Source organism: Hippoglossus stenolepis, chromosome 9 (assembly GCF_022539355.2).
Source record: "Hippoglossus stenolepis isolate QCI-W04-F060 chromosome 9, HSTE1.2, whole genome shotgun sequence".
Taxonomy (NCBI): Eukaryota; Metazoa; Chordata; class Actinopteri; order Pleuronectiformes; family Pleuronectidae; genus Hippoglossus; species Hippoglossus stenolepis.
The window spans coordinates 7,575,272-7,600,549 of record NC_061491.1 but is presented as its reverse complement, the minus strand read 5'-3'; the positions used below and the strand labels follow the sequence as shown (position 1 = coordinate 7,600,549).

General features: G+C 40.9%; 1 protein-coding gene across 1 annotated transcript in view; it reads left to right on the top strand.

Annotated features, from left to right (window-relative positions):
* Positions 1-3,336, top strand: part of htr7c (5-hydroxytryptamine (serotonin) receptor 7c) — a 28,677-nt gene extending 25,341 nt beyond the window's left edge. Inside the window, exon 2 of the mRNA XM_035164952.2 lies at positions 1,318-3,336. Within this exon, the coding sequence (XP_035020843.1) occupies positions 1,318-2,056 (739 nt within the window). The 3' untranslated portion in view covers positions 2,057-3,336. The remainder of the gene's footprint in view (positions 1-1,317) is intronic.
* The last annotated feature ends 21,942 nt before the right edge of the window (positions 3,337-25,278 follow it).

Here is a 25,278-nt window from a genome sequence, read left to right as displayed (position 1 = left end):
ATAATTCTGAAGTAGCTCCACAGCATCGCCATGGGCCAATAAAACATTCCAAGCAGACAGGTTTAGAACAAGTACTGCACTAGTAGTATGTCAAATGTGCCATTTCTAAAATTGTATATGACTTCTGGAAATGATCTCGCTACCCCCCTTAAGGGGTCCCCACCCCTACCTAGGGAGCCACTGCTCTGTACCACCAGCCATACTGGAAACCACTTCAACCCTGCAGCAGAGTATGCCAGACTACACTTCACTATTTTCTATACCCAGCTGTTATAGCTGGATCTACTATTTTATATATGCAAACAAGTTTTGGTTGCTCCACTGTGTGTCAGGAAAGTATTAAAAGCACTGGAATGGATATCAGAGTCAACCAAGTGAGTGTTAATGGCTTATTCTGAATCCATCAGAATATTTAATGCACATTCCACACACTGGCCTCACCAACCCGCACAAAACTATGGTGTGAAAACATTAAAGCCAACATAATAACATACAATAAAATTTTCAGACCAAACACATGTAGAATTTCAACACCTAAAAAGCAGGGAAGTAAGTGTAGAATCCTGCCCATGTCGACTGAGCTGAATTTGATTTCCACACTGCTGATATCATCACTAGTGGACGATGAGGCGAATTGGCCAGCACTCCCCAAAGCTTTTTATCTTGTGATTAACTATCGAGTGGAAACCAGAAAGAAAAACAGCCTGCAGACTCAAATACACAGCTTTCATCAATGACGCATTTGATGCCGACGAGGGCTGTGGGCATTCAGCCAAAACACGCAGAGATGTACACACAGATTTTTCATTTTGTAAGAATTGTAGCTATCTTCCCTGTTTTGTTCAAATCCCAGCCTTTCACACCTCACTTTATCTTTATTTTTCTGACACCGCCTATCGCTATTTGAAACCACTGAGCTGCCTGTTTGATTGAGAGCTCCCTCCCCACTCGCTAAGCTCCTCCAAAGCCAAAGGAAAAGCATCTAATTGCCCACTAGGCAATGACGGAGCTATTGACCTCTCGTTGAAATGTCTGTCTTTGAAATGAGCAAAGACGAATGTCATGCTACTGAACTGTACTTTCATCTTAATGAAGACAGGCAGCAGATTTCTGTGCTTCAACGGGGTGTCCGGGTGCATTATATGTGATAAGTGAATCACCATCTTTGAATTTAAGGTGAAATAACTATTGTACTGGACAAGGTTTGAATGTATTTGAGAAAAAAAAATCAAGGTTCCTTCAACTGCTTCCTCATCTTATGATAAAAAGCTGCCTGGGAAACATTGGTGACGCTTCTTTTGTTTTCTTTTTTTCCAGGTATCTGGGGATTACACGGCCTCTCACCTACCCAGCGCGGCAGAACGGTCAGCTGATGGCAAAGATGATCCTGGGAGTGTGGCTGGTGTCGGCATCCATCACCCTGCCCCCTTTCTGTGGCTGGGCCAAAAACGTCCACACGGCCGGCGTGTGCCTCATTAGCCAAGACTTTGGCTACACCATCTATTCCACAGCAGTAGCCTTTTATATTCCTATGCTGGTCATGCTGGTCATGTACTACAAGATCTTCAGGGCAGCTCGCAAGAGTGGCGCCAAGCACCGTTTCACCGACCTTTCGCGCCGCGAACGCCTTGAAACAGTGGCTAATGAGGCGCTGCGCATGCAGGGTCTGAAGCCACCTGGAGTGATGGAGGAGTGCGCTGCCTTGTCCCGCCTGCTGAACCGTGAGCGCAGAAACATATCCATCTTTAAGAGAGAGCAGAAAGCAGCCACAACACTGGGGGTAATCGTGGGGGTGTTCACCGTGTGTTGGCTGCCATTCTTCATCCTGTCCACTGCCAGGCCCTTTATCTGTGGAGTGGAGTGTAGCTGCGTGCCCATCTGGCTGGAGCGCACGCTGCTCTGGTTAGGCTACGCTAACTCCCTAATGAACCCCTTCATCTACGCCTTCTTCAATCGAGACCTGCGCTCCACTTATCGTGACCTTCTCCGCTGTCGTTATCGCAACATCAACCGTCGACTGTCTGCTGTTGGCGTACACGAGGCACTCAAGGTGTAAAGCAGGGTACTTCAGCAGCATATCTTGAGTGGGGCATGGTGACATCACTTCAACGTGTGTGTGACTTAGTCATCCTACTTTGGAGCAGAAAATCACAGAGTGTACTTGATGGGCTACACAAGCTAACACTGCTATTGTGCATATGCCACAGTTCTGTCCTGGCCCTGGATTTATGGTGGGATAATGTTGTGACAAAGGAAGCGACATGTAAACACAATCAATCATCCTAGGGCTTTCACAAAGGACAGAAAGCTAATAGATTTCTGTATAAAAACAAAATTGGTGTTTGATAAGTAAAAAACATGTTTGTGCACAATGACTTCTGAGCATCTCCATCACACATCCCAGATTAATTTCAAAGAGGAGGTAAACACGTTGATGTGTATTGTGATTTGTGCCAAGATATTATTTAAAATAACTTCATCTCCAGTCAAGGGTTTTCTCATTAAAGTTAACAGGAGCACTTGTTTCACAAATGTTTAAATTGTGGTGATGCCAGATGAGTGGAGGGGGGTGGAAAATGGTGTTGGAACGCGACATGAGAGGAAGCTTTTCCATTCATGAAATGTTGTCTGTTGCCATAAAAAGAAAATGAAAGTAGTTTGTTTAGTGTCTGCATGAATCAAATTTGTCTTACATGACACTGTACACATAAATCATAAGAGATTCTGAACAATGATTGACAGCAGAGCAGAAATGTTGTTAAATGTTTCACCAAAATTGCAAAGTCCACATTATAATATGAAGTCAGTGTGTGTGTGTTTTAAAAAAGCATGTGGACTTTTTGCACTGGATCCATCTCGTTCCACATTTGGCTACTGACCTTCTTGGTCGGTGCGGCGAGCGACACCTGTTGAACTCTGCAGTTTGAGTTTATAAATTTACATGTTCCTTAGACTCTTTCACTCGAGTGGTTGTGACAGTGTTTCTATTTTTTCCCTTTCGAATTAGAATGTGGTCACTTCCCTCCTGGCTATACACTCCCATTTGAACTCTCTGGTGACCTGTAAGAATCTGTGTCAAATGTCGTCAGTCGAGCAGTGTGTTGCTTTTTCTACCTCGATTTTTTGAGCGAACTGTGTGTTGAATCCAGACAGATGTACCGGTGTCTTCACCATTTTGTAATTAACTGCAATTTTATATTGTGTAAGATCGATCTGCCTATACGATTACTCTGTGTTTGCTCTGTATAAGGGCTTTGTCATTACCTTCAGAAACAAGTTGGGGGAGTGGCAAAGCGTTTCACACTTTGTAAATAAAGAGACACTTGGTTAATATGCCATTGTATGGTCTACACTAGTAATGTCGGATGATATACTGTACGTTCAACAAAACATGGTTCAGTGATGGAGTCAAGGTCTACAATCTTGCACAAGTCCCCTTCGCTTTCTAGCTCCACAGAGCACATCCTCATCAAAAGCCTGACGTGCACAGTTTGCTGTACAAAATTCATCATCCTCGCTGACTAGATTGATGGGTCTATCACAAGGAACAAAGATGCACCTTGAGGCATCTCTGGAAGCGTTTGAAACATTGATGGCATTAGAATTAACACCAATGCCGTCGTGTTGCGGCGAGGACTCTGGAGACGTGTCTGAGGATGGTGACCCAAAAAAGACGCCTTTATTCTCTGTCTGCTCGGAGCTGAATCTTTTATTCAGAGTCTGGGTGACAGCTGTCTGCTTGCTTTCATGACTGAAGCTGTCCTGTAGAGGCACAAGGACGAGGCAGAGGCCGACATCTGCGGTGTTTCGTGTCTTGTGGTCAGAAGGTGCGCACTGCAGATATTCAAACTGGTGGAGGATGAGATGCACATAACCTCAAAAAGAAGAAAACAGCTGGAGTCATTGTAAGTAGCAGTCAGGTGTAATTGTTAATTTTTGTAGTATTGACTTTAACAATCTAAACATATGGTTCAGGTGCATTTTGGTGCATTTTCACTAAATTGAAGCCCACTTTTTCAACTTTAATGGCGGAAGTAAAAGGTCACTATTGGACCATGATGTCAGGCTTCATAAAAAAAAAAAAAATTGATTGCCGTACACAGTAAGAGAAAATGTGATCATAATGTCATCATGGTGGAAAGGGGGTGAGCCTGTGCATAGTAGAGGATCACTGGTGGTGGTTGATGGGATGGAGAGATAAGTGAGGATCTGAATGAAATGATGAGTGGGATATGGAGACTGGAGGTGACTGGGGGTCGCAGCGAATCACTGAAATCACAGCTGACAGCAAGAGAATGAATGTGACATAGAGAAGCTCTAATGAAACTTACGCTCAGCTCACTATATATGTCACTGTATATTCTGTTTAATACAGGAATTATTTATATCCTTAATGTATATAATACAGACTTTATCATGTTAATAAAGCATGCTGCAGATGATGGTACTGAGAACACTTATTAATTAACGGCTGAGTCTCGACGGTGGTCTTTTCCAAATCCATATCAGGTGTTTGTTCTTCACCAGTGATGCTGCGGCTGCAGTCTAAGGTTACCTGCCTGCTCTGATTGGATCAGAATTCAATTTGAATATGCAAAGCAATACATATATTACAGCAGGCACAGATATTGGCTGATATATGTAGTGGAGTAAAATGAGAAGTACCTTAAAATAAATCTTACTTCTTAAGGAAAGTGCAGATACAGTAAATGTATTTAGTTACAATCCACCACTGTTATCATATGAACCCATCAGAGGTGGCTGCATGTGTCCTCAAGCAATTCCCAAGCAGTTCAGTAGAAACCTGTGTTGTTGCTGACTAATGTGGATCTGATGGTTTCCCTTATTAAACATCTGTATATGTATGTGCCCCAGATGAAAGAGACATTTCTGAACGTGTTCTGTGCGCAGCTGCCTCCTGCACTGGCTTGTTAGATCGGGGCCAGTTCACATTTCCAAAGCTGTTTTAATATTTGTGAATATTTGTGAACGCATTATATTCCAAAATTCATCTACTTGTTTGGGTTGGTACACTTGGCCAGTTACTGCGTGTTGCCGTCTGCCATATGATTTGGTGGGACAGTTCCCAATTAGAGCAGAAGGACGTTTCTAATTATACTTCTCGTGCTCATAATGAGCATCTCTCCAAGTCCACTGAACACTGTTACATAATTCAGTTCTCCTGCAACAACAACAAAAACTCACATCAGAGTCTCAGGGAACAAAATCTGTTTGAATGTGGTTTTGTGGCCAAAAGTTAGTTTATTCGAGGCATTGCAGTGAATGTTTGAAACTCCCTGAAGTAAAGAGCAGAATCATGGCCTCAGCCAGCATGTTGACATTTGTTTTAGCACATGAAATAGCAGGCAGCCCCATAGTGGACTTTACGTGTCTCCCCCAAGATGTCCAGTCTCCCAGCAGCCATGTCAACAGGCGTTACTCTCGGGGAGTGAGCAACAGTGCGCCTGAGCTCTCAGGCAGCGCCTCTCGCCTCTCGTGCTGATGTGTGCCATCACGATCCACTATATCGGGAGATGAGGGTGAAACATTTACGTGTGATGTAGTAAAATTCATCAAAAGGAAAATGGATAGTAGCAGATGAGTCTTTCACATATGCTGCCCACAGGCTCCGTTGCCAGCTCTGACAGCCTGTGGGGGTTGACAGGGGAACACACACTCTCACTTTGCTATTTTTAATCTGCCCCAGTAATTAAGTGGGTTTAAGCTTTGATTAAACATGGGGAAAGAGATCTGAAGCACTATGTTCTTTACTATCTTGCTGTGTGTCCCTCACGCTCCCGTATGTAAACACTCTGTGATTAGGAGAGAACCTTTGTTTGACTGCTCCTACAGCAAATAGACTTGGTTAACAGTGATAAAGATAATAGTTACCAGTAATAAACATAATAGTTTTCAATATTTTTATACAAACAACTACTAATCTCTACTGCTGCCTTACAGAGGGTAGTGCAGGAGTGAAACTATCTGCCCATAGAGGCTTTAACATATCAAATTCATATAGTTGTCACATGAACACACAATGGTCTCACTTGTCATATATGACGATTTCTTTATTCAAATGTACACTTTTTTGTTAAGCAAGCTTACAGTCTCCTATATGTGTTGTATATAACACAAACAACACATGTATATGTTTTATATGGAAATAAGAAAATGACTTTCTCAGAAAGAAAATTTGAATTCTTTTTCAGTTTTCTAAACAAATACATGACAAGATGATAAATGAGATGTCGAGCTTCTCGTGTGGCGTTCTCTACAAAATTACATTTTTTTTACATTCAACGCTTCTTTGTGTATCTATGACTTTTAAAAAATGTGTCGAATGCATTTCCTTCTTTCCATTAGATCCCTCATTGTTTATGCCTACAGTATATTTACTAGCCGGTCTTGCTGCCACCAATATAAACTGAAATGGAATGAGAAATGTGACACAGTGACCCTGTGCTAGCCTGTGTATACGTGTTTGCATGCACCCAAGCAGAAAAAAAATGCCCCTCAGTGCTGCTACTGGTGCCAAAATTCAGACTGCAGAGAAATCGGAGGTGCACGTGTCTGTGTCCAGCCTGGGAACCGATTCACTCCCTGATAGGCTGATCTGTGGTAGATGAGAGGTTGGCAGTCCATTTCCTTATCACACTCAGAAGCGAGATACACACTCGGTGAGCTCGGCTATTCACACGACGAGCTGTCGTCTTTGCTCGGCAGCCCCTTTGGATATGTAACTGACATTGCTGGTCATGCTCGGCTAGCCATTTGCGTACCCATAACGTTCTTTCTTTCTTTCTTTCTTCCTTCCTTCCTTCCTTCCTTTCTCCCACTCCCTTTCTCTTTCTGTCTTTGTCATCGGTAGCCTCCGTCAAAACTGTGACTGGAAAATAAAGAGACACAACACTGCTAACACAACACTGCTGTGGCTGGGGCGGTTGTGGCTCAAGTCCACTAACTAGACGGACAAAGGTTTGATCCCTAGAAAGTGATCTTGGGCAAGATCCTGAGCCAAGATCCATGTGTGACTGGTGTGAAATAGAAAAGGCACTGGCTATGGAAGCGCTGTATGAATTTGTCCATAATTAAGTGAATTGGTACGACTTGTACTCTAAAGCACTTTGAGCGATCAATAAGATGGGAAAAGTTCTACATAAATCAATCAATTTACCTTAAGTCTTTTTTTTGCATGATTCTATTCTATTATGTTTCAATGTCACTATTTTTACATTAAGCATGAAAGTGGTCATTCATCTAACCAGAGCTGCAAGAAAGATTTCAATTACCTACTCCTTTAGCAAGGTCACTTTCAATTAATTGCAAGCGCGGAGCGATGTAAATCAGATTTGTAAGGTAGTGTGGGCACATGTGTACTCAGCAGTTACATCCTCAAATGTAATTGGACCATGAATGTAGCCTTGTTCCCCACTTTGCAATCAAATTGAAGCTATAAATATCCAAGTAAACATGTCAATTATGTGTTAATCCGGTTTACGTGGTGTGTCCCGAAATATCAACTTCCTCCCACGGTCACCTCCAGCGGCCAATCACAGCGAGGGAGGCTGATATTAGCCTTTGCCACTTCCTGCGGAGATGGGCCTCCAGCAAATTAACATGCAGGGAAGTTATCTCCAAAGTGTCAAAGTGACAGCCAAAAAAGTTTCGTTCCTCTATTTTCTGGAGGCAGCTTTCTGTAATTAGGTTCTGTCATGCTGCTAGGAGGTAAATGCATGCTTTTTAAGGGTGCCAGCATCAAAGCGACTGTATGTGAGGGAACCCGCCCCTGTACACTTCAAAGTGAACACACCCCAGATATATCTCTGCGTGTGCTTTATTGATTGTGCCGCCATGTATGTTGCGTTTTACTCGAGCTGTGGAGTATTTGAGCGTTGTCTCATTACCTTGTATTCTCACACATTCACACTGTAGACTGCCAAGAATTAAAGCCCTCCTACACGATGAGCATGGAATCAGTCTGTCTATTGTGCTCAATTCATCCGTGATACAGATCTGTAAGTGTGCGTGTGTGCATGTGTGCATGTGTGTGTGTGGACTTGAAAGCCGCCCATATGCTTTAATGCGGCTCCATATTGCCCTAATATGTTTAAGATGCATCTTTCTAAATCATCCTTTGTCAGGTAGCTCATGAACTCTGTGAATGATTCCCAAGCACTGTTGATAAAACACACATCCATATGAACTGTTTTTTTTTGTTGCGTCATTCAACTAAATTTAACATTTACAGTAACTGGAATCTTTAAAAAAAACGTCCCTTTTCATAAAAACATGCTGCAGTCAATAATTGTGGAGCGTAGAACATCTTGCGAAGCTGATTTTTCAGACTGATCTATAATAAGCTCCTGCTGTTAGATTTTCCGGAAATTAAAACGCCCACTTGATGGAACCGCACGGCTCAAAAAATTGGGGAGGTTGCTTTAAATATTATCTGCAGCATATAACTACAGAAATACCTCTGCCTAAAACAAACATCAATAACGTTCCTGAATCTAAATGACAGATTTTATTTGCTGGATTTTGTGTTTGCTTTAGTCAGGCTGACTCTACCCTTGTGTGCAGTGGACAGAGGATGTCCATCATTTTGTCCGTTCACCCGACACACTGTCACCAGCGCAGGCCAGATGCTTGCTATCTACTCTTCCACCTTGATTGTGTCTTTTGTGTCCTTTGAGAACAGTGAAAGAAAACAGCAGTTTGCTGAGATTGAGGATAATGGGGTGCCTTTTGCTCCCAGCAGGCGTCTTTTGAAACAACAGCGTAAAAAAACAGGTTACCTAATTCTTTGTCAGTATTTGTCTGCTAGGCACATATTTAAAATGCACCAGCATTTGTCATGCTGAGGGACAAAGAAGGCTTTTTATAATGTACAAAACATTCACCAACAGTTAAAGCCATCAAGTGTTATTATGTGGGACTGCTGGATATTTCAGACGAATTTGAAATTCAAAATGGCACACAGTGGCTTTGACATTCACTTCACTTGATGGTTTGTGAACAATGGCAATTATTTGTGCTCACTGCAGCTGAAGAGAGAGTTAGAACTAGTAATGTTTCCAGTTTGGTTTTTCATTTCATACTGGAAAAGATTTTTATATGATCTGCCTTTATGCAGCTTGATCCATATTTAAATTAAAATTATTGAGTGGCCAAACACTCTGTGACTCTCATCTTCTCTTGATTCTTTCACTGAAATTATTGTACAACAAAGACTACTCTCGAGACTATATCGCATACAAATCATAATCACATGACACTTACAGCTGATCTTTATAAAAAACAGTTGAATTCATTCATGTTCCTGGATAAGCATGGCGTCGCTGATTCTGCAACAAAGAAGTTTAAATAAAGTCTGCGTTGTGTGATAATTGTTCCGATCACTTTAACCCTGAAATCCTGGCTGGACGGTGTCGTGTTGTGTGTAGCACATGACCGTGCGCATGGTGCTTATAAACTCTGAAGCGTATCAACAAACACAAAGTAAACGTCAGTACTGTTCAGGGCCTAATAACTTATTGTTAGCACAGGGCAGGATGTGGAGGTAGAGTGGAAGGAGGACACTCAGACAGTCTCTGACTAAATTACTACTGGACCTTTAATGTGAGTCTGTCCTGATGCTGAAGCACCGGTGGTTATAACTATGCAGTGGGGGGACATCACTAAAGAAATGAACATAGTGGAAAACATGAATCGATTATGTTCTGTCTCTGCAGTGATGAAGAGTCGACTCTTTGCGATGCGCAATGCATTGAACATACATATTATACCTTTAAGTTTGGGTGCTCAACAAGCAGCTTTCAGAAAACCAGAGTAAAAATCTGCATTGTGTGCAAACAGTGTGTGTTTCCCTACTCTGCAAGAACAAACACCTGATGTGACATCTGAATACGCTGTAGAGTTTGCTAAACCCCTTCAGGCATTTGGCGAGAGGTTTTGCAACATGAAAACTAAACAAAAGGAACATATTTGTTAGGCCGTTTAATGTGGAACCAGCTGATGTGCCTGACAACATACAACCCAAAATTATTGAGCTGCAAAGTAACAAAAAGCTCAGAGCTACAGAAGGTACGACAACATACCTCTGCTCTGTCCTGAGGGTTTCACCATGTTGAGGAGACATGCACTGAAGTTTGCTTCTCTGTTTGGGACAAACTGCAACTGTGAGCAGTTCCTCAAAAAACTGACTCTTACAAAGACTCAGTTCCACTTAAGGCTAGAGATATACTTGCTTTTAACCATGCTTACGCATCATGGCTGCCTTGCGTTTACTGCGTCCGTTCGGTGCGTCGGTTGCGCACGTCCTCAGAAATGAAAGTGACATGTACACAAGATCCAATACTCACATAAAGGTCAGGGCAGTAGTCCTCAACAGGCTCAGTGGGCATGTCATCAGCGACAGAAATGGCAAAACCACTTTGACAAAACGGGTCTGACATACCACCTAGAGTGTGTGATTGTCGCTTTTTCTGTCTTGACCTTGTCTTGAATGTCACCATCTTTGTTTATGTCTAAGAACTGACTGGCCCCAGACCACCAGTTGAGCGTATCATCATCATCACTGCCATTTGACATCAGATGGCTCTCCAGAGAGAATCAATTCCAGTCATTGCCATATATATGTGATATATTTAATCATTTAGGTCGGGCCTTAAAACTTAAAATATGTTGTGAAAAGTGAGATGACCCTCGATAGTGTCAGGCAGAGTTTTCATCTTACATCACTCCGCCAATGTTAAACATCACTCAAATCACTTGGATGTATGTGTGCCACATTATATTGCTCTAGATCTAAACTAGAGTGGTACTTATTAGAGCCCAAACCTTCACCAAGGCCCGACATTCCTCTTAAATTCAATAACGGCAACATTAACCAAATTGTACACACTCATCAGTCAGATTTATTTCATTTAGATCCATAAATTATTCCCTGGGAAATTGGTCGATACATCAACAAACATCCTATCTTGCAATGTTAAACTAAGTGGGAAATAAATCCTGGATCCACCCCCTGATCCAGATCGACACCAAAACTAATATATTCTTTCCTGTAACACGCCACCAAGTTTTGTGGCAATCTGTTGTTTTTGTGTAATCTTGCTTACAAACACACAAACCAACAAACAAATGGACAAGGGTGAAAAAATAACTTCGTTGGCAGAGGTCAGGAGCAGAATACAACATGTGCTGTAAACAGTAAATAGTTTCCATTATTTAAAATATGTAAATTCTGAGGCATAAACTTGGGAAAAATAAGGTCTAAAAAAAATTCTAATATTACAATAGGTAAAAGGTTCCTCACTCATGCTCTACAGGCTTCATAAGTTCCATTTGTGTAAACAGATTCATATGAACAGTTTTATATCTAAACATTATATTATATACCTTAGTTTGATTGCAACTTCTGCTTTGAGCAACCTGACTGACCTGACCATTCACTCAAAATCTTATACTGGTTTTGTACCAAGGTTGGAATATTTAAAAAGTGAGCGGGAAAAAGAGTTGATCTGTGTGTGTGTGTGTGTGTGTGTGTGTGTGTGTGTGTGTGTGTGTGTGTGTGTGTGTGTGTGTGTGTGTGTGTGTGTGTGTGTTTGTGTGTGTGTGTGTGTGTGGCCTGAGACGTAAGTGGTGAAGTGTGGGTGAAGTGGGAACTAAATTGCTCAGCTTGCCCATGTCACTTTGTGAAGTCTCTGGTGGTGCAGCAGGGTGCTGAGCGAGGACTGACAGCAGTTGGTCTGTGAGTACAGAGCATTGACTCTGCTACACTCAGGTATTCCTGTGCTGTCTGCGGCAGTTACAGCAGAAGTCAATCTGCACCTGCCTGTTGTCACAGCACATTGTTGCTGATCTGTGGGTGCTATACAAATAAAGTTATTATTATTATTATTAATAGGCCCTCCACCCCCGCACAATCAGCCCTGTTCTGATTGTGTTTGAACATTCTGCATCTACTTTTCTTTTCTTGACAGTCTCCTCAACATGCCAACTTTAAAATCAATGTCATGTATTTTTACATTGTCTTCACCAACATTAGGGAAATAGTATTGACATGCACATTCAACATGTACATAGCACTAAGCTCTTCACTCCAAGATACTTAAATTACCTGTAACACTACAACATATTGTGTCAGGGTTTTTAGTGTCTATCAACAACATGCTTTTCACCAGAAATGCTGTCTTTAATACGTACAAACCAAAAACAATCATTCACTGTCGTTCTCAACATATCCTGTACTAATACAAAATATGCATATGTCACCTGGTAACCACTTATATTTATTATTTCTTTGCGATAATTTTTTTATTGTACTACTTGTACAGTGTAAACATACGAAGCAGCTGATTTTCCCTCACTAGAGTCAAGTTGTACTGATTTCCCATTCTTGTATGTATTGTCTTTTGTTTACATTCTTTGTATATATATATAGTTCATTTTTTCCAGTAGTCTTAACATAATGTTTGCTGTATGTTCCTTTACAATATAAGTTAATTGAGAGCATGATTCTGATTAGAGAATTACAAACCTATTTGCTTCTTTAATTTATGACAACATTGTACCACAATAAGTATATTGAAGCAGTGAGGCGTTACCAGTGCAGTATCTACATGGCTCTCACAGCCAAAGCAGCATGTTAGTAGAGCAGCAGCAGATCAGTCCTGTATAAGATGCCACACAGGATGAGTTTAGGCTAATAATTGAGTTCAGGTCACCTGTGGTTTAAAGCGCTCAGATCCTAAATACAAACACAAAAGTAAAAACAAAAGAAAATAGAATTCTCATCAGGTTGTGGTTACACACTGTGGATTAAAATAGAAGCATATCTGTCCCCGACCATTGAAAAGCTGGAACATGAGAAGAGAAGAGAAGCATGCTAATATTTAGCACCATGTCTGTCACCAATTGTAAATGGGCAATGAACAAAACTTTGTTTCAATGAAAAGGCCATATACGAACTCTGCATTAAATATGATGTCCGCACCACAGCAGATACAAATCATCTAAAAAAAATAAAGCAGAATACAAAATAATATGCACTGGCCGCATATGCACTGAACATGAACATGAACAAGAATGAAAGCAGACACTCAATCGATGCAGTAGATGGATATTTCACTGGAATAGTGCAAACCTTGACCTGCTGGTGATACAACGAAAAAAGTCAGGGGATCACCCGAGTCAATAGGATTCATCCTCTGGGGACCATGAATGTATAATCCAATAGTATTTTTAGCCTTAACAGACGTGGTGAACTTATGTATTCACCAACATTGCTGTTTGTGACATGGAACGTAAATGTCAACTGTGTTGTATCTTTATTTGTACAGTATGAGATAATATTGTATTTCATGTAATCCCATGTGGTGGATGGACCATCTCGAGGGCACAGCACAAAAATAAAATATGTATTATTTCAGACATTCATTCATACATACACTGCTGTTACCACCTGGCTCAAGGCTGGCAACAAAAAGGGAGGTCACACACAGATTGATCAATCAAAAGTAATTTAATTTAATTAATTTTCCTGAAAACACCACTGTGCAATACTCACAGTCACACACAACTCAAACACACGTATAGACTCCTTGATTTTCACTTTTTGAGGATAAAAGTTCCTTGTCAACTTTTTATTATGCCACATAATAAAGTGTACCTGGTTACTAAGTTCACAGAACTAGCAATAGTACTAGTAGTATTTTTAACCCCTACATCTTTCCAGTACAACACTTAATTACATTTTTCAGTAGCACCAACATAAACAAATCCTCTTTGCAAATGAATCATGTTCTCCATCAGGGCTGCAGTCTGTTCATTAAGCACTGTTTCACTTCCCACTTTCCCAAACCTGGCGAGTGTGCGGTGGAATTGTCCACATCCATTACCCATGATAACATCAGAAGTGAGCGCCACCTGGCTCGAACAATGGAGACGACTCTTATTTTGGTCAAGGTTACTGCACATACTAAGAAGTCAGGAGTCCTTGACGAGCATTTGGCAATCAGCATTTACTTTGGATGGAGTCGTCTCCATTTGTGACCTTGTCTGCATACAAGAGGCGAGAGTGGGAGAGCAGATTTAGTTGAGATTCTCTCTGCTGATCGCTCAGCTTGCATTACTCACCCTCCAAAGGACAGCACGGCGCTGCTTGAATAGACCAGCTGACATGTGCATATTTAATAGACATCAGTGCTCTAAAATCAACCAATGTACATGCTGTTAAGTGGGAGGAATAAAACACAGACACCATGGATACCACTATCCATCACTCTTATTTTATATCATAGTCTTTTCTAGCATCTTTTCTTCCTCCAACAAAACATTTTCCATTTAAGTCCCAAATCCCTGGTTTTGTAAATAACATAGATGCAAAATTTACCTGACACATAATAAGTTGTACACTCACATAGACAACATATAAAATGGAAAGACGTGGGAAACACAAAAGAGCTTTTATGCATAAACCTGAAACACGACACAGACCAAAACAATAAAAGGTATCAATTTAAATGCTAACTTAGAAGGATCTGCCAGGGCTAAGACCCTATGTGAAAATGAATTTCTGCATCCGTCTGTTTATCCAGATCCGCTCCAAACTTTAATGGCTTTTTCCTTAGGTTGTGCCCCAGCCCTTCGGAAAATTTCATGGAAATTGACTAAGAGGTTTTTAAGTAATCCTACTGACAGACCGTCGGACGGACAGATTGCCAGACAGGCGGCAATGAAAACATAACTTCCTTAGTGGAGGTAAAAAAATTGAAGTAAGCACATTTATGCTTTTTACTGGATTGTAACATTATCTGCTCTTGACTGAAATAAATCTATTCCAAAATATTAATTAATGTATCTTATAGATAATGGTACATTCAAACACTTAACAAGCCTATCAAACATTATTCCAGTGGGCAGGCAATTTAAACATTTAGACAACTTCCTTACTGCTACTAAAATGTGTGATGTTGATTTATTAAAAAGGTTATATCTTATCTTATTTGACATCATCTGTTAAGAAATGTGATGTTTGCAGAGGGACTACCTGCGTGGTGTCACTGTCATGTGGTAAGCTGAAGCTGATGAGCCTCGTATTAGCTTCATGACAATGATTTTTACAAGATAATCCATTGAGCTTTTAATTTCATCAATCTGAAAAATTGGAAATCTTGAAACATGTAAACCGAACAGTGACATCTTTAAAGTCTTTCTCTCTTTTTCAGACACAGAATCACCTGACAGCTGCTTTACACATTTTGGTTCTACTTCTTTTACAGCAACAACCAAACTTGTATGTTACCGACTTGTAGCTGCATCCAAAGTAGTTGGACAGGGTTCATGCTCCCTGTTACTAAGCACTTGTCTGCACTGTTACTATGACAACCGGTAACCAATGTATATACTGTGTGAAAGCATGAATCTGGTCACCTAATACTTACAATTAGAGTGGTGGTTGGGGGTCTTTTTAAATCGCTCCTTTGAACTTGCACAGATGTCAGCTGTCTGCACAGACCAGAGATCAGCCTCACAGGGTTGGAGAGAGTGTGGTGGCTTCTGCTTGTCAGGTCACAGTGCAGTAAAACAGGATGGGTGGCTGCTCCTGACCCTCCTCTCCCACCTCTGTCTCCAAGTACCACATAACATGACAAGGGTCTCAGACTATGATGGATAAAAAAAATATATTTTTGACTTTGACTTTGATTTACTTACTTTAATTTGTGCGAGTTTACTCTATTTGCTCATCCAAGTGAAATCAAGAATTAAGAGAGCACTGTAGGCTCTGATTAAAAAATGAGCCCCATATCGTGACTGCATATTCATCTTCAGTTACAGTGACAGCTGATGCTGCAAATCCAGCTGTGTGGTCACAGGACTCTAGAGGGATTCAAAGTAAGAGGATGTTTGTGCAATAAGACAGTCCTACATATTTCTTTAGAACAAATAGTATAGTCGATGGAAACAGGGCTACATTTCGTTTTTTTATGATCTCAAGTTTCAATAAGCCAACACACTTTGCTGTAAAATTCCTTTTGGAATGATAAAGCAAATATTTTCAGTTGGTGAAGTAGAGACCGATAAGAGACCAGGGAGTTCCTGCTCAGTGTGGAAGTCACTCAGTCGCTGTTTGTTGTCACAGCACACGCAAGGCAGGGAAGTAGGGTACTGATTGCTTGAGGCCAAAGGTCAAACGCTGAAAGATACAATATGAAGTGTGACACAAATTCATGTCACTTTTTATCTGCTTGTTATCTTGAAGAGAGCAAGAACACGGATACTCTGACTTTGTAAGAGCCACTCCACAGCCCTCTGTTCTCTGCCGGATAAGATTTATTGAAATTTGTGACATTGCAAATATTGTGCCATGATATTTCATAGTCTTTTGTTCATGTTTCCAAATGAAACAGGATATTGAAAAAAAAGACAAACAATAGAAGTCAGTCACATGATCTCAGTGCAACTCAATATGTTTCACAGGCTGAAAAGCCCCTGCAAGAACATCTGAGGACACTCACTGACTGATAAGGCTTGTTGACTATAGCTGCGTCCCAATTTACAGGCTGATCCTTCAGAGAGCTGCATCTGAAGACTGATTATGTCACAGTGTAGTGACTAGGCTGTCCCATTCCAAAGGCTCCTTCAAATGCGGCTGACAAATGCATCCTTCCATTCCTGAGCAATGAAGGATCCAACAGTTGGATCCTTCTCGGGCCAAACTATCCTAGGGTTAGTTGAGTTAGCGACCTACCTACCTACGTTGAGTGCAGTAACAACAGAGGCTCAAAGTAGCATACAATGCAACACTGGGCTAACCCTTTAACCTGCACATAGCCTGACATGGTGACTCCTCTGCTGCCTCACTTGGGTGCAACTATAACAGATGAGTCTTAAGCGTAAGTTCAGTCAGGAAGACTTAACCTGCATATTGATCAGCTGATTGCAGGCGTTCCTAAATGTCCAATCAGGTCTGCCGCGGTCTCTTTCAGCCAATCATTCAGCAGCTGTCAATCTTTACAAATCCCTTCTCCTCTCTTCCGCAGTCAGCCGTCATTCAGTGAGGCTCATAACCCCTCCTCCACCCCAATCTCCTCCAGTCTTCAGCAGAATATCACCTCTTCCGGATCCCGACCTCAACTGATCGTATGTATAATCCCACATCGTGTTGGCAGCGATCATGGACCATGATGATGGGTCCCAATAGTATCAGTGGATCATGACAATGAATCGTGGATTACGGCGGCACCCGATCATGGTGACAGCTGATCGCGGACTAAAAATCTACAAGACTGCCTGACAATATACCTATTACACATGGCATCCATTGCACTTCTCTCTGTGCTGGAAGAGGGATCCCTCGCGTGCGGCTCTTCCTGAGGTTTCTACGTTTTTCCCTGTCAAAAGGTTTTTTGTAGTTTTTCCTTACTCTTGTTGAGGGTTAAGGGCAGAGGATGTCACACTTGGCCAAGTCCAATCGGACAATGCTCATGAATATGGGCCATCCAAACAATCGATTGACTGATGAAGCACCACCAGTGTCCAGACCCCGGGGGGGTATTCCTGTTCGACGCTCTGCTCCACCCCCTTCTAATCCTGATGACATCACACAGGGGTCTAAAATGCCAAAGACTTTAAACATTCACATTACTTCTGTGCATTTGTCAAAATAAACATTGTTAAATTGTGAATCAAGTCTCTCCTGATTGAACTGGTTGTTGTAGAGAAAGACAGTTGCACTGCAAATCAACAAACAGTGCCTCCACATGATGCCTCTCAGATGCTTTGGTGTCGTAATTGTTAGCTCAGGACATCTTTGTTGCTAGTGTCCTCCATTATCGTTGTCTTCTAGACTGTATATTTTGAATTTCCAACAGGTCAGTTTGAATAACCCCACATTTGAATAAATGTTCAAATTATTAAAAAAAGCTGAAAGCCCTAATGGGGAGGACAAGCTCATGACGCTAATATGAAATCGTTTGCAGACCAGAACGTCTCATTTCAATTCAGTCAACCAACGCCATGAGTGCTCTGAAAGACGCAGACCCTGAATCAGGACACAGCTTATATGAATAAAAATGAGACACATTATTGCATTGATGGTCTTTCTCTTTGCTTTCAACTCTCCACAGAGACACTCGACTACAGAGCAGCAACAAAGCACCAACAGCAGCTTGGTGAAGAGATCCTCATCTCTTGATGGAATGACAGAGAGCAGCTGAAATGTTTGGACAAGTTTGAGTTGCATCGTGACGAGATGGATGGGATCAAGTACAACTATGTTTAGAAAGACGAACGCATTTTGTATTCTGCAGAGAAAAGAACCCCTTTGCTGCATTGTGATAACGAGACATATTACTTTTTAAGGCTTAACATTTAAATTATTGAGTGGCAGTCCTGTGTCTAGCAGCACGATGGACCACCCTTCGCTTGACTGTGCTACATTCTGCCTTGTGTTGTCATTGTCGAAAAAATCTCTGCCGGTTTGTAACAAACACAAAATGTCAAAAGTGAACTCAACAACCTGACATGAGTTTTTGGAAGTCTAGATAATAATGTGATATAGATATATCATATGCAGTGCATTCACACTGTTTAACCAGCGCATAATCATGTGTCACACATCTCTCTGCTAAGTATCACAATCACTGCTAATGTCACTCTTGGCATTGAAGAGCATTGATTTGTGTTATTTAATACATATGGAGGTGTCAGTGAAGATATTCAGTTTGACGGTTTCACCCTTCTACTCTGACCAAGTAGAAGTCAGATCAGCAGCAACAAAGACATGATCCCCTGCTGACTTGTCACCATTAAAACTGAGGTATCTGACAGAGAAGAACTTCAGCTTTGTACAGACATAAAATCAGAAGCAAACTAGTGCAGTGGCTGTCCTAAACCAGCCTGTCTGTAATGGGCTGTGGTAATACTGGTTGCAGCTTTTCTTTCTGTAACTCAGTCTACAGAACCCTGAAGCCACCGCTGCTGCACAAAGAGCTGTTTATTTAAAGTTCAATGAAACCTAACTCAGAACCCTGAACCGGAGAATCAGCTTTCACTGCCATTGTGACGCCTGTTGTCCTGATCAACAATGTTGTTGATGAGTCTCAGCCTCCACTGCTACAGAGGGCTGGTCATCTAAGTATCGCATTTCCAAATCGCACATAATTCGACACTGCATTTCCCTGGGCCCTCAACGATACACATTGCAAATGTGAAGCTGATTAGACCATCGGTTCTGTAATATGCATTTCACATAGTGAAGGACAGATAGACAGAGATTTCTGAAATTATTATAAAATGAGTAAAAGTCAATTCAAGAAAGTGATAAAAAAATTGTTGTTTTTGCGAAGGTTATTTTCCATGATAAGCTTTTCTCTACCAAAGCTTGTCAATATGTTGTATATGATGCACACCATACACAATCAGCCGCAACCTTAAAACCTGTTTTTAAGGTTGTGCCTGATCAGTTTATATCAATTCATTCTACATATTTGCTGTTGCTGACTTTGTGAATAGATTAGAGGTTTTTCACTTGGGTAAAGAGCTCACTTTGATAAGTCACACACTGACTCACTACTGAATCATATCAACGGGGGATTATGACATTTATTTATAAGAAAAATAAAAAACTTGAAAAATGTATCACTCTGAAGAAAGGCACGATAAACCTTGATCTCTCACTACTACGACAACTCACTGATTCTGCTGCCACTGATATGGAGCGGTGTAAAAATGCTAAAGAGGATGACTCACACAATTGCATGAAAAAAGATAACACCTCGCCGTTTGACACCCCCAGTTTTCACACTTTGCCGTTGCATGATTTGAAAGTATCAAAGAATCCTCACAGTGGGCTTTTTGGTGTGTGCATGAGACTGCTGCTCCCTTTCAGGTCCACCATATCTGAAGTGTGAAATTAGACAAAGAATCACCAGGCGGAAGAAAAAGCCATCAGCAGGGAACGAAAATGCACCCACAGCAGAGCATATTAGAAACAGAATATTAGAAAACGGAAATGGTCAAGTAAATGAGGAGAGGAGAATATTGAAAACAAAGCTGTTAACACTAGACGTGACTCGTGATAAATTATAGGAACAAAGTGATCCCTCGATATGAATTCAATAACACCAGGAAAACTTATAGTTAATACAGGGTTTGAAATCTTGCTTTTATTCATGCATTACAACCCCAAATGTATCTATTCTTTACCCAGGAGAGCTGTAAAATAAGGTAAATGTCCGAATCAGTTGAACCGGACAATAAACAGACTTCACTCCACCACCTCTCGTAGAACGTCTGTGTAATATCTGACTGAGCCCGTGTGTGAATAGAGCAAGTCATTGCCTGGTGAATTCACAGCGAGCGAGTGGGAATGTTGATGAAGTTTCAACTATGTGACTCCCATGAAACCTAAAAAATAAAACAACGCATATCTGTAGAAGGTTTGATCTACACAAAGATCTTCAGGTCGTATGAGAAATAAGGCCTGAGTGGATTTTCTACAAACATTATTTTGTGTCTATAAAAACCTCTGTTTTACGCAAGAAAGGAATGGAAGGTCGGCTATTAAGGCTAATGGTTTTACTGAAGCTGAATAAGTGTATTTTTGGGGTTCAGGCTTTATTAATAACAGAAAGCTCTCCTGCATAACAAAGTGATATAATAAATATTAGCCACAGACATCACTTTTAAGGCCTCCACTCAGCCACTACTTTCTAAACAATGTTTGTGTTGTGCTATTTGCTCCTCAAAGCTTTGTTGGACATTGTGTTTTTGGACAAGTAGATTATGTAGCTAGACTAGTGAGAAGTCCTCCAAATGGCAAAATACTGTCAAAATAAAATAAAATAATGCTTTCAAATATGCACTGAAGTGATAAGTGTGTGAAATTGAAGACATAAACTGTTGTGGAACCTACTTTCAATAGAAAGTAGGTTCCAAAAGATGATAATTATTGCTACAAAACATAATACGTTAGGCTCTGGCATCATCTCATGGTGTTTATATAGTGCCATAGTGTCAGCAGCTTCCTTATCTGTGTGCTTCTCTCTGACTCTCTCTGCTCACATACATTATTTTAATACAGACACAGTCCCAACAAAGCTGTTTTCATTCACATGCTTTTCTTTTCAAAAAAGAAAGTTTAAAGTGTTGCCTGTAATGCAGCACATAAAGATTACGTACTAACTAGCAGTTACTCAAAAGTGCTCTTGCCTCACAGCATGAAGGTTTAAAAATAGAGTTGAAAGGAAATTCAAGTTAATGATGAAAAACAGAGAGAGAGAGATGCTGGGAATCTTTCAGTATTTACAGATATACCAGGACCACAAGCTTTCCTTAACCCTTAAAAATGAGCTGTGAGTGCCGAAACCATTATACATGGTTTAGTTTCGTGGTTTAGTTTCAATGAGTGGATGTTGTATTGCAAGAGGCAATATTCTCATGTAAACAAATATACCATGCTGTCAGTGGACATTTGGGGATATGAGCACCTAAAAGCTACCTAAGTAGCATATAAACCTAGCTGTAGGAGACAGGGTTATGTGATGGTGTTGAGTAACAGGCTATATCAAATCAGTGCCATGAGGTACAGTTTGTTTTCTACAACAAGCAGTATATAGAACAAGTGGTAGAAAGACTACAAGTGGAACGTTTTCTGATGTTGGTGCTACAGAGAAAAGTCATGGGGTCAGTAAAAAAACGTCATCGTGTACAGGAGACCATTAACATAACAATGTACTGGTTATGTAGCTACAGCCATTCAGATATGTTTGTGAGCCAAACCTCTCCAGGTATATAGTGCTTAGAACAGCCCTCATTTGTATTGTTGCCACTGTGTTGACAAGAAGGTTTGGACACTTGTGGGCTGATGAGTGCGAGTGTGAGCGGTCAACTCCATCCACTTCATACACTTGACATTATGAAACTTGTATTTCTGTACACAGCACTGACAAGGCGAAGAGCTTTGTTCTAAAACGAGACATCCTCTGCTGCGGATGAAAAAAGTGACACCTACTCTCACAGTATTCTGACTGTGAGATCACAAAAACTTTCTACAGGGTATTTCCTGCTTCTTAGAGAAACACTGATTAATATGCAGTGAAATATTTCAGGAATGAACGTGTCAGTTCGGTTTCCAGAGAAAAGCCCTCTAAGTAGCTCTGTCCCTCTTGTTGGGATCCTTAGCACTGACGCTAATTCACATTTACATCTAAGGCTCTCATTCAAAGTGACGTATAATCAGTGCTACTCAATGAGCTGCTGTAATCACTGTAGCCTTCTTTAAAAGATGAGGCCGAGGAATAAAAACAACAGCAAGGTGAGCGTTGATCACACTCCAGTAGGAGCAACAGCTGACATGTTTAAATGCAAAGGGATGATGTATTCAAAAGATACCTCCCTTTTGGGTCTAAGCAGCTCTGTTGAAAAAACTTGTGTTATTTCATGACTTGATAAGGGTTAACACCGGAGCGGAAAGATATTTAAAATCCTCCTGCCAATTGTCCTGTTCATTTTCTAAGAATGATTATATTCAAACTCACACATGAATATTCTGCTGAGGTCTCAAAGCCTAATAGGAAAACATGATTGGGGTGCACAGGCAAGGCGGCCCGAGTAACTGGAGGAGTAGATTTTTTGACACCAAATCCATCTTCTAATCACAGCTCGATGCTGCCTTTCAATACGTCCAGTATCAGCAGCCATAGACAGGAGCGTCAAAGAGTGTACATCCAATCTGGTGACAGATTAGCTTTGATTTAATCACAGACAAATTTAATGCACTATTTCTCTCTTTGTTTTGGAAACCCAGCAGTTTTGTCATTAGTCAACTAAACCATGTAAAGATAACTGTTTCTTTTTCAAAAATTCAATAAAAATTGAAATTATAGGTTCAATCAGTAAAAATCTGATTTTCAAAGTTGAACGTGAGATTGAGTGCGAGTTTTCCCATTACCCATTACAATATATTGATACATTTTGAGGGAACACATGTGCCTTGCTGCTTATCCTTTGAGGGTCACAAAAGGGCTGGAGCGAGGTCCACCCTGAAAAGGTCTATCACAGGGCCAACATACAGACACAACCATTCATACTCACATCTAATCTTTGGACAATTTGGACCATCAAACTATCTTCACCGACATGTGCTTGTACTGTGGGAGGATGCTGGAGTTCCTGCACACAGTGACAACATGCGCACAGAAAGGCACCAGTCGGCCGTAAGGTTCAAACCCAGAACCTTCTCACTGTGAGACACCAGAAACCGCTGTACCACCGTGCTGGTGAGTATGGATCATGCTCATTGAATTTTTTTCATATATATACACTGGATATTGAGGTTCACGTTCCCTGCATGTGGTTATTTTTAAGATTGGGGTAGTGCATTGGCTTTTACTACATTGTTTTCACAATACTACTTAGGTTTCTTTATCCATTTCTTTTTCTTTTTGTTACTTTTAAATGATATAATAACGTAATGATATAATTATATCTGTTGTCTTTGATTATAAATTTTATACATTTATAAAAAAAAAAAATTGTTTTGGATTTTAAATGCTACTGTATTGTTTTGATTTTTGATGTTTTGTATCATTGTTTTTATCTGCTCTCTGTTTTTATCTGATTGTTTTTTTCTAACAGCTGTTTTGAAAGGTGCTATATAAATACTGTTATTATCACTATTAGTAGAAAAAATGCCAGATGTGCTGTAAAGCTGAAATTCACCTTGAAGCTTGGCTTCAGATGGTGTTGGACTACGCACAGCTGCTCGAGTATAAACAGTCTGATCAGAATAGGGTCAGACAACAGTCTTTCCCTAACCTTTGTTGGGAATTCAGAATAAAAACTGTGCAGGCAGCTGCGCCCCTCGTGTGAAATGCTATTATTTTGTTATTCTATCCCTCCCTATATTTTTTGTTGCATACAATAGACCAGACTCCTTCTCCCATGACACATATTCAGCTCTTCTTCTGGGATCCCAAAGGGCATGTAGGAAGTGTTATTATCCCTGCACTGACAATGACCCAGGTCTTTCCTTCACTCGGACGTGTCCAGAAATTCCCCACAGGAAAGCTACTGGCAGAAATCCTGATCTGATGTGGACTCATCTCTAATGGCTCAATGTGAAGCATGTAAATCCCACATCAATCCACCTCCATCTCGGCTTCACTTTTAAGCATTTCTCTGGGATTCTTAAATTTAATCAATTCCTCTATTGGGGCAGAAACTCATTCCCAACCTAATTGGGGTATCCACCATGTTATCCTGGTGGATACTGTCATGTGTGTGCTGTCAAAGAAGCACAGATGATGAAATTTAATTTCTAGCTTTTGGAAATCATATTTCATCAGAAATAAATAAAAATGCAGAGACGAGCAGACTTTTTTCATTGATGTCACTGTAGGCCTCAGCTCTGCTCAGTGCAAAGAAGATATATGCACTTATCATCTGCGTATTTCCCAAAGGTGAAGCTTAAAAACTCTCCATAAGTGACTGAAATCACACAGCACCAACTGCACATCAATGACCCAACATGTATGAGTCAACACAGTTGCAGGCAGCACAGAGGATCCACTGTATATAGCTGCAAATTGCAACAGTAAGCAGAGCTGTGAGACCAGATTAAAAATCCTCTCTGCCAGAGTATAGTCCCACCCTGGAGACCCTGCGTGAAGAAATGTCTCGGAGGTGTGAATGTTTGATTTGTATGCCGCTGCTCCCCCCTCCCCAGCCTCCTCACTATCCTCAAGGAGAATCCAGTGGAGTGCAGCGTGAGAGCAGAGAGAGTCAGGTGGAGGGGGGAGGGGACGGATTTATTGCTGCGTGCAAATCACCTGCCTTTGTCTGACCACAAGGAAAATATAAATCATATGCAGGAAAACAAAAACAGCACTGGGAATACAAATCCAAGCTCTTAGGTTACAGTTGTATAGGTTCTGGGATGTTGACGGCCTGAAGATCTGCAGAAATCAACTATCCAAGTTTTACTTCAGCTTTACTGCCATAGAGTTGTATCTGTCTATTAATCATGCAATATGTTGCATGCCAGCTGCTGATGGTGTTGGAGGTCTTCTTTGTCTATAGATTAAGTTTCCCATCTGTTCTATCATCTACTATTTGCGGCCACTGAACAGTTATACTGTTGAGGTTGGCGGCGAGCTGCTTTGTGTGAGGAGTTGCTGAAGGACGGCAGCGTGTTCGTGTCCTTTTCCCACACAGATTTTCACAGCTACTCTGAAAATTGAAATGTGGACTTTGCCAGCTTCATTAAAA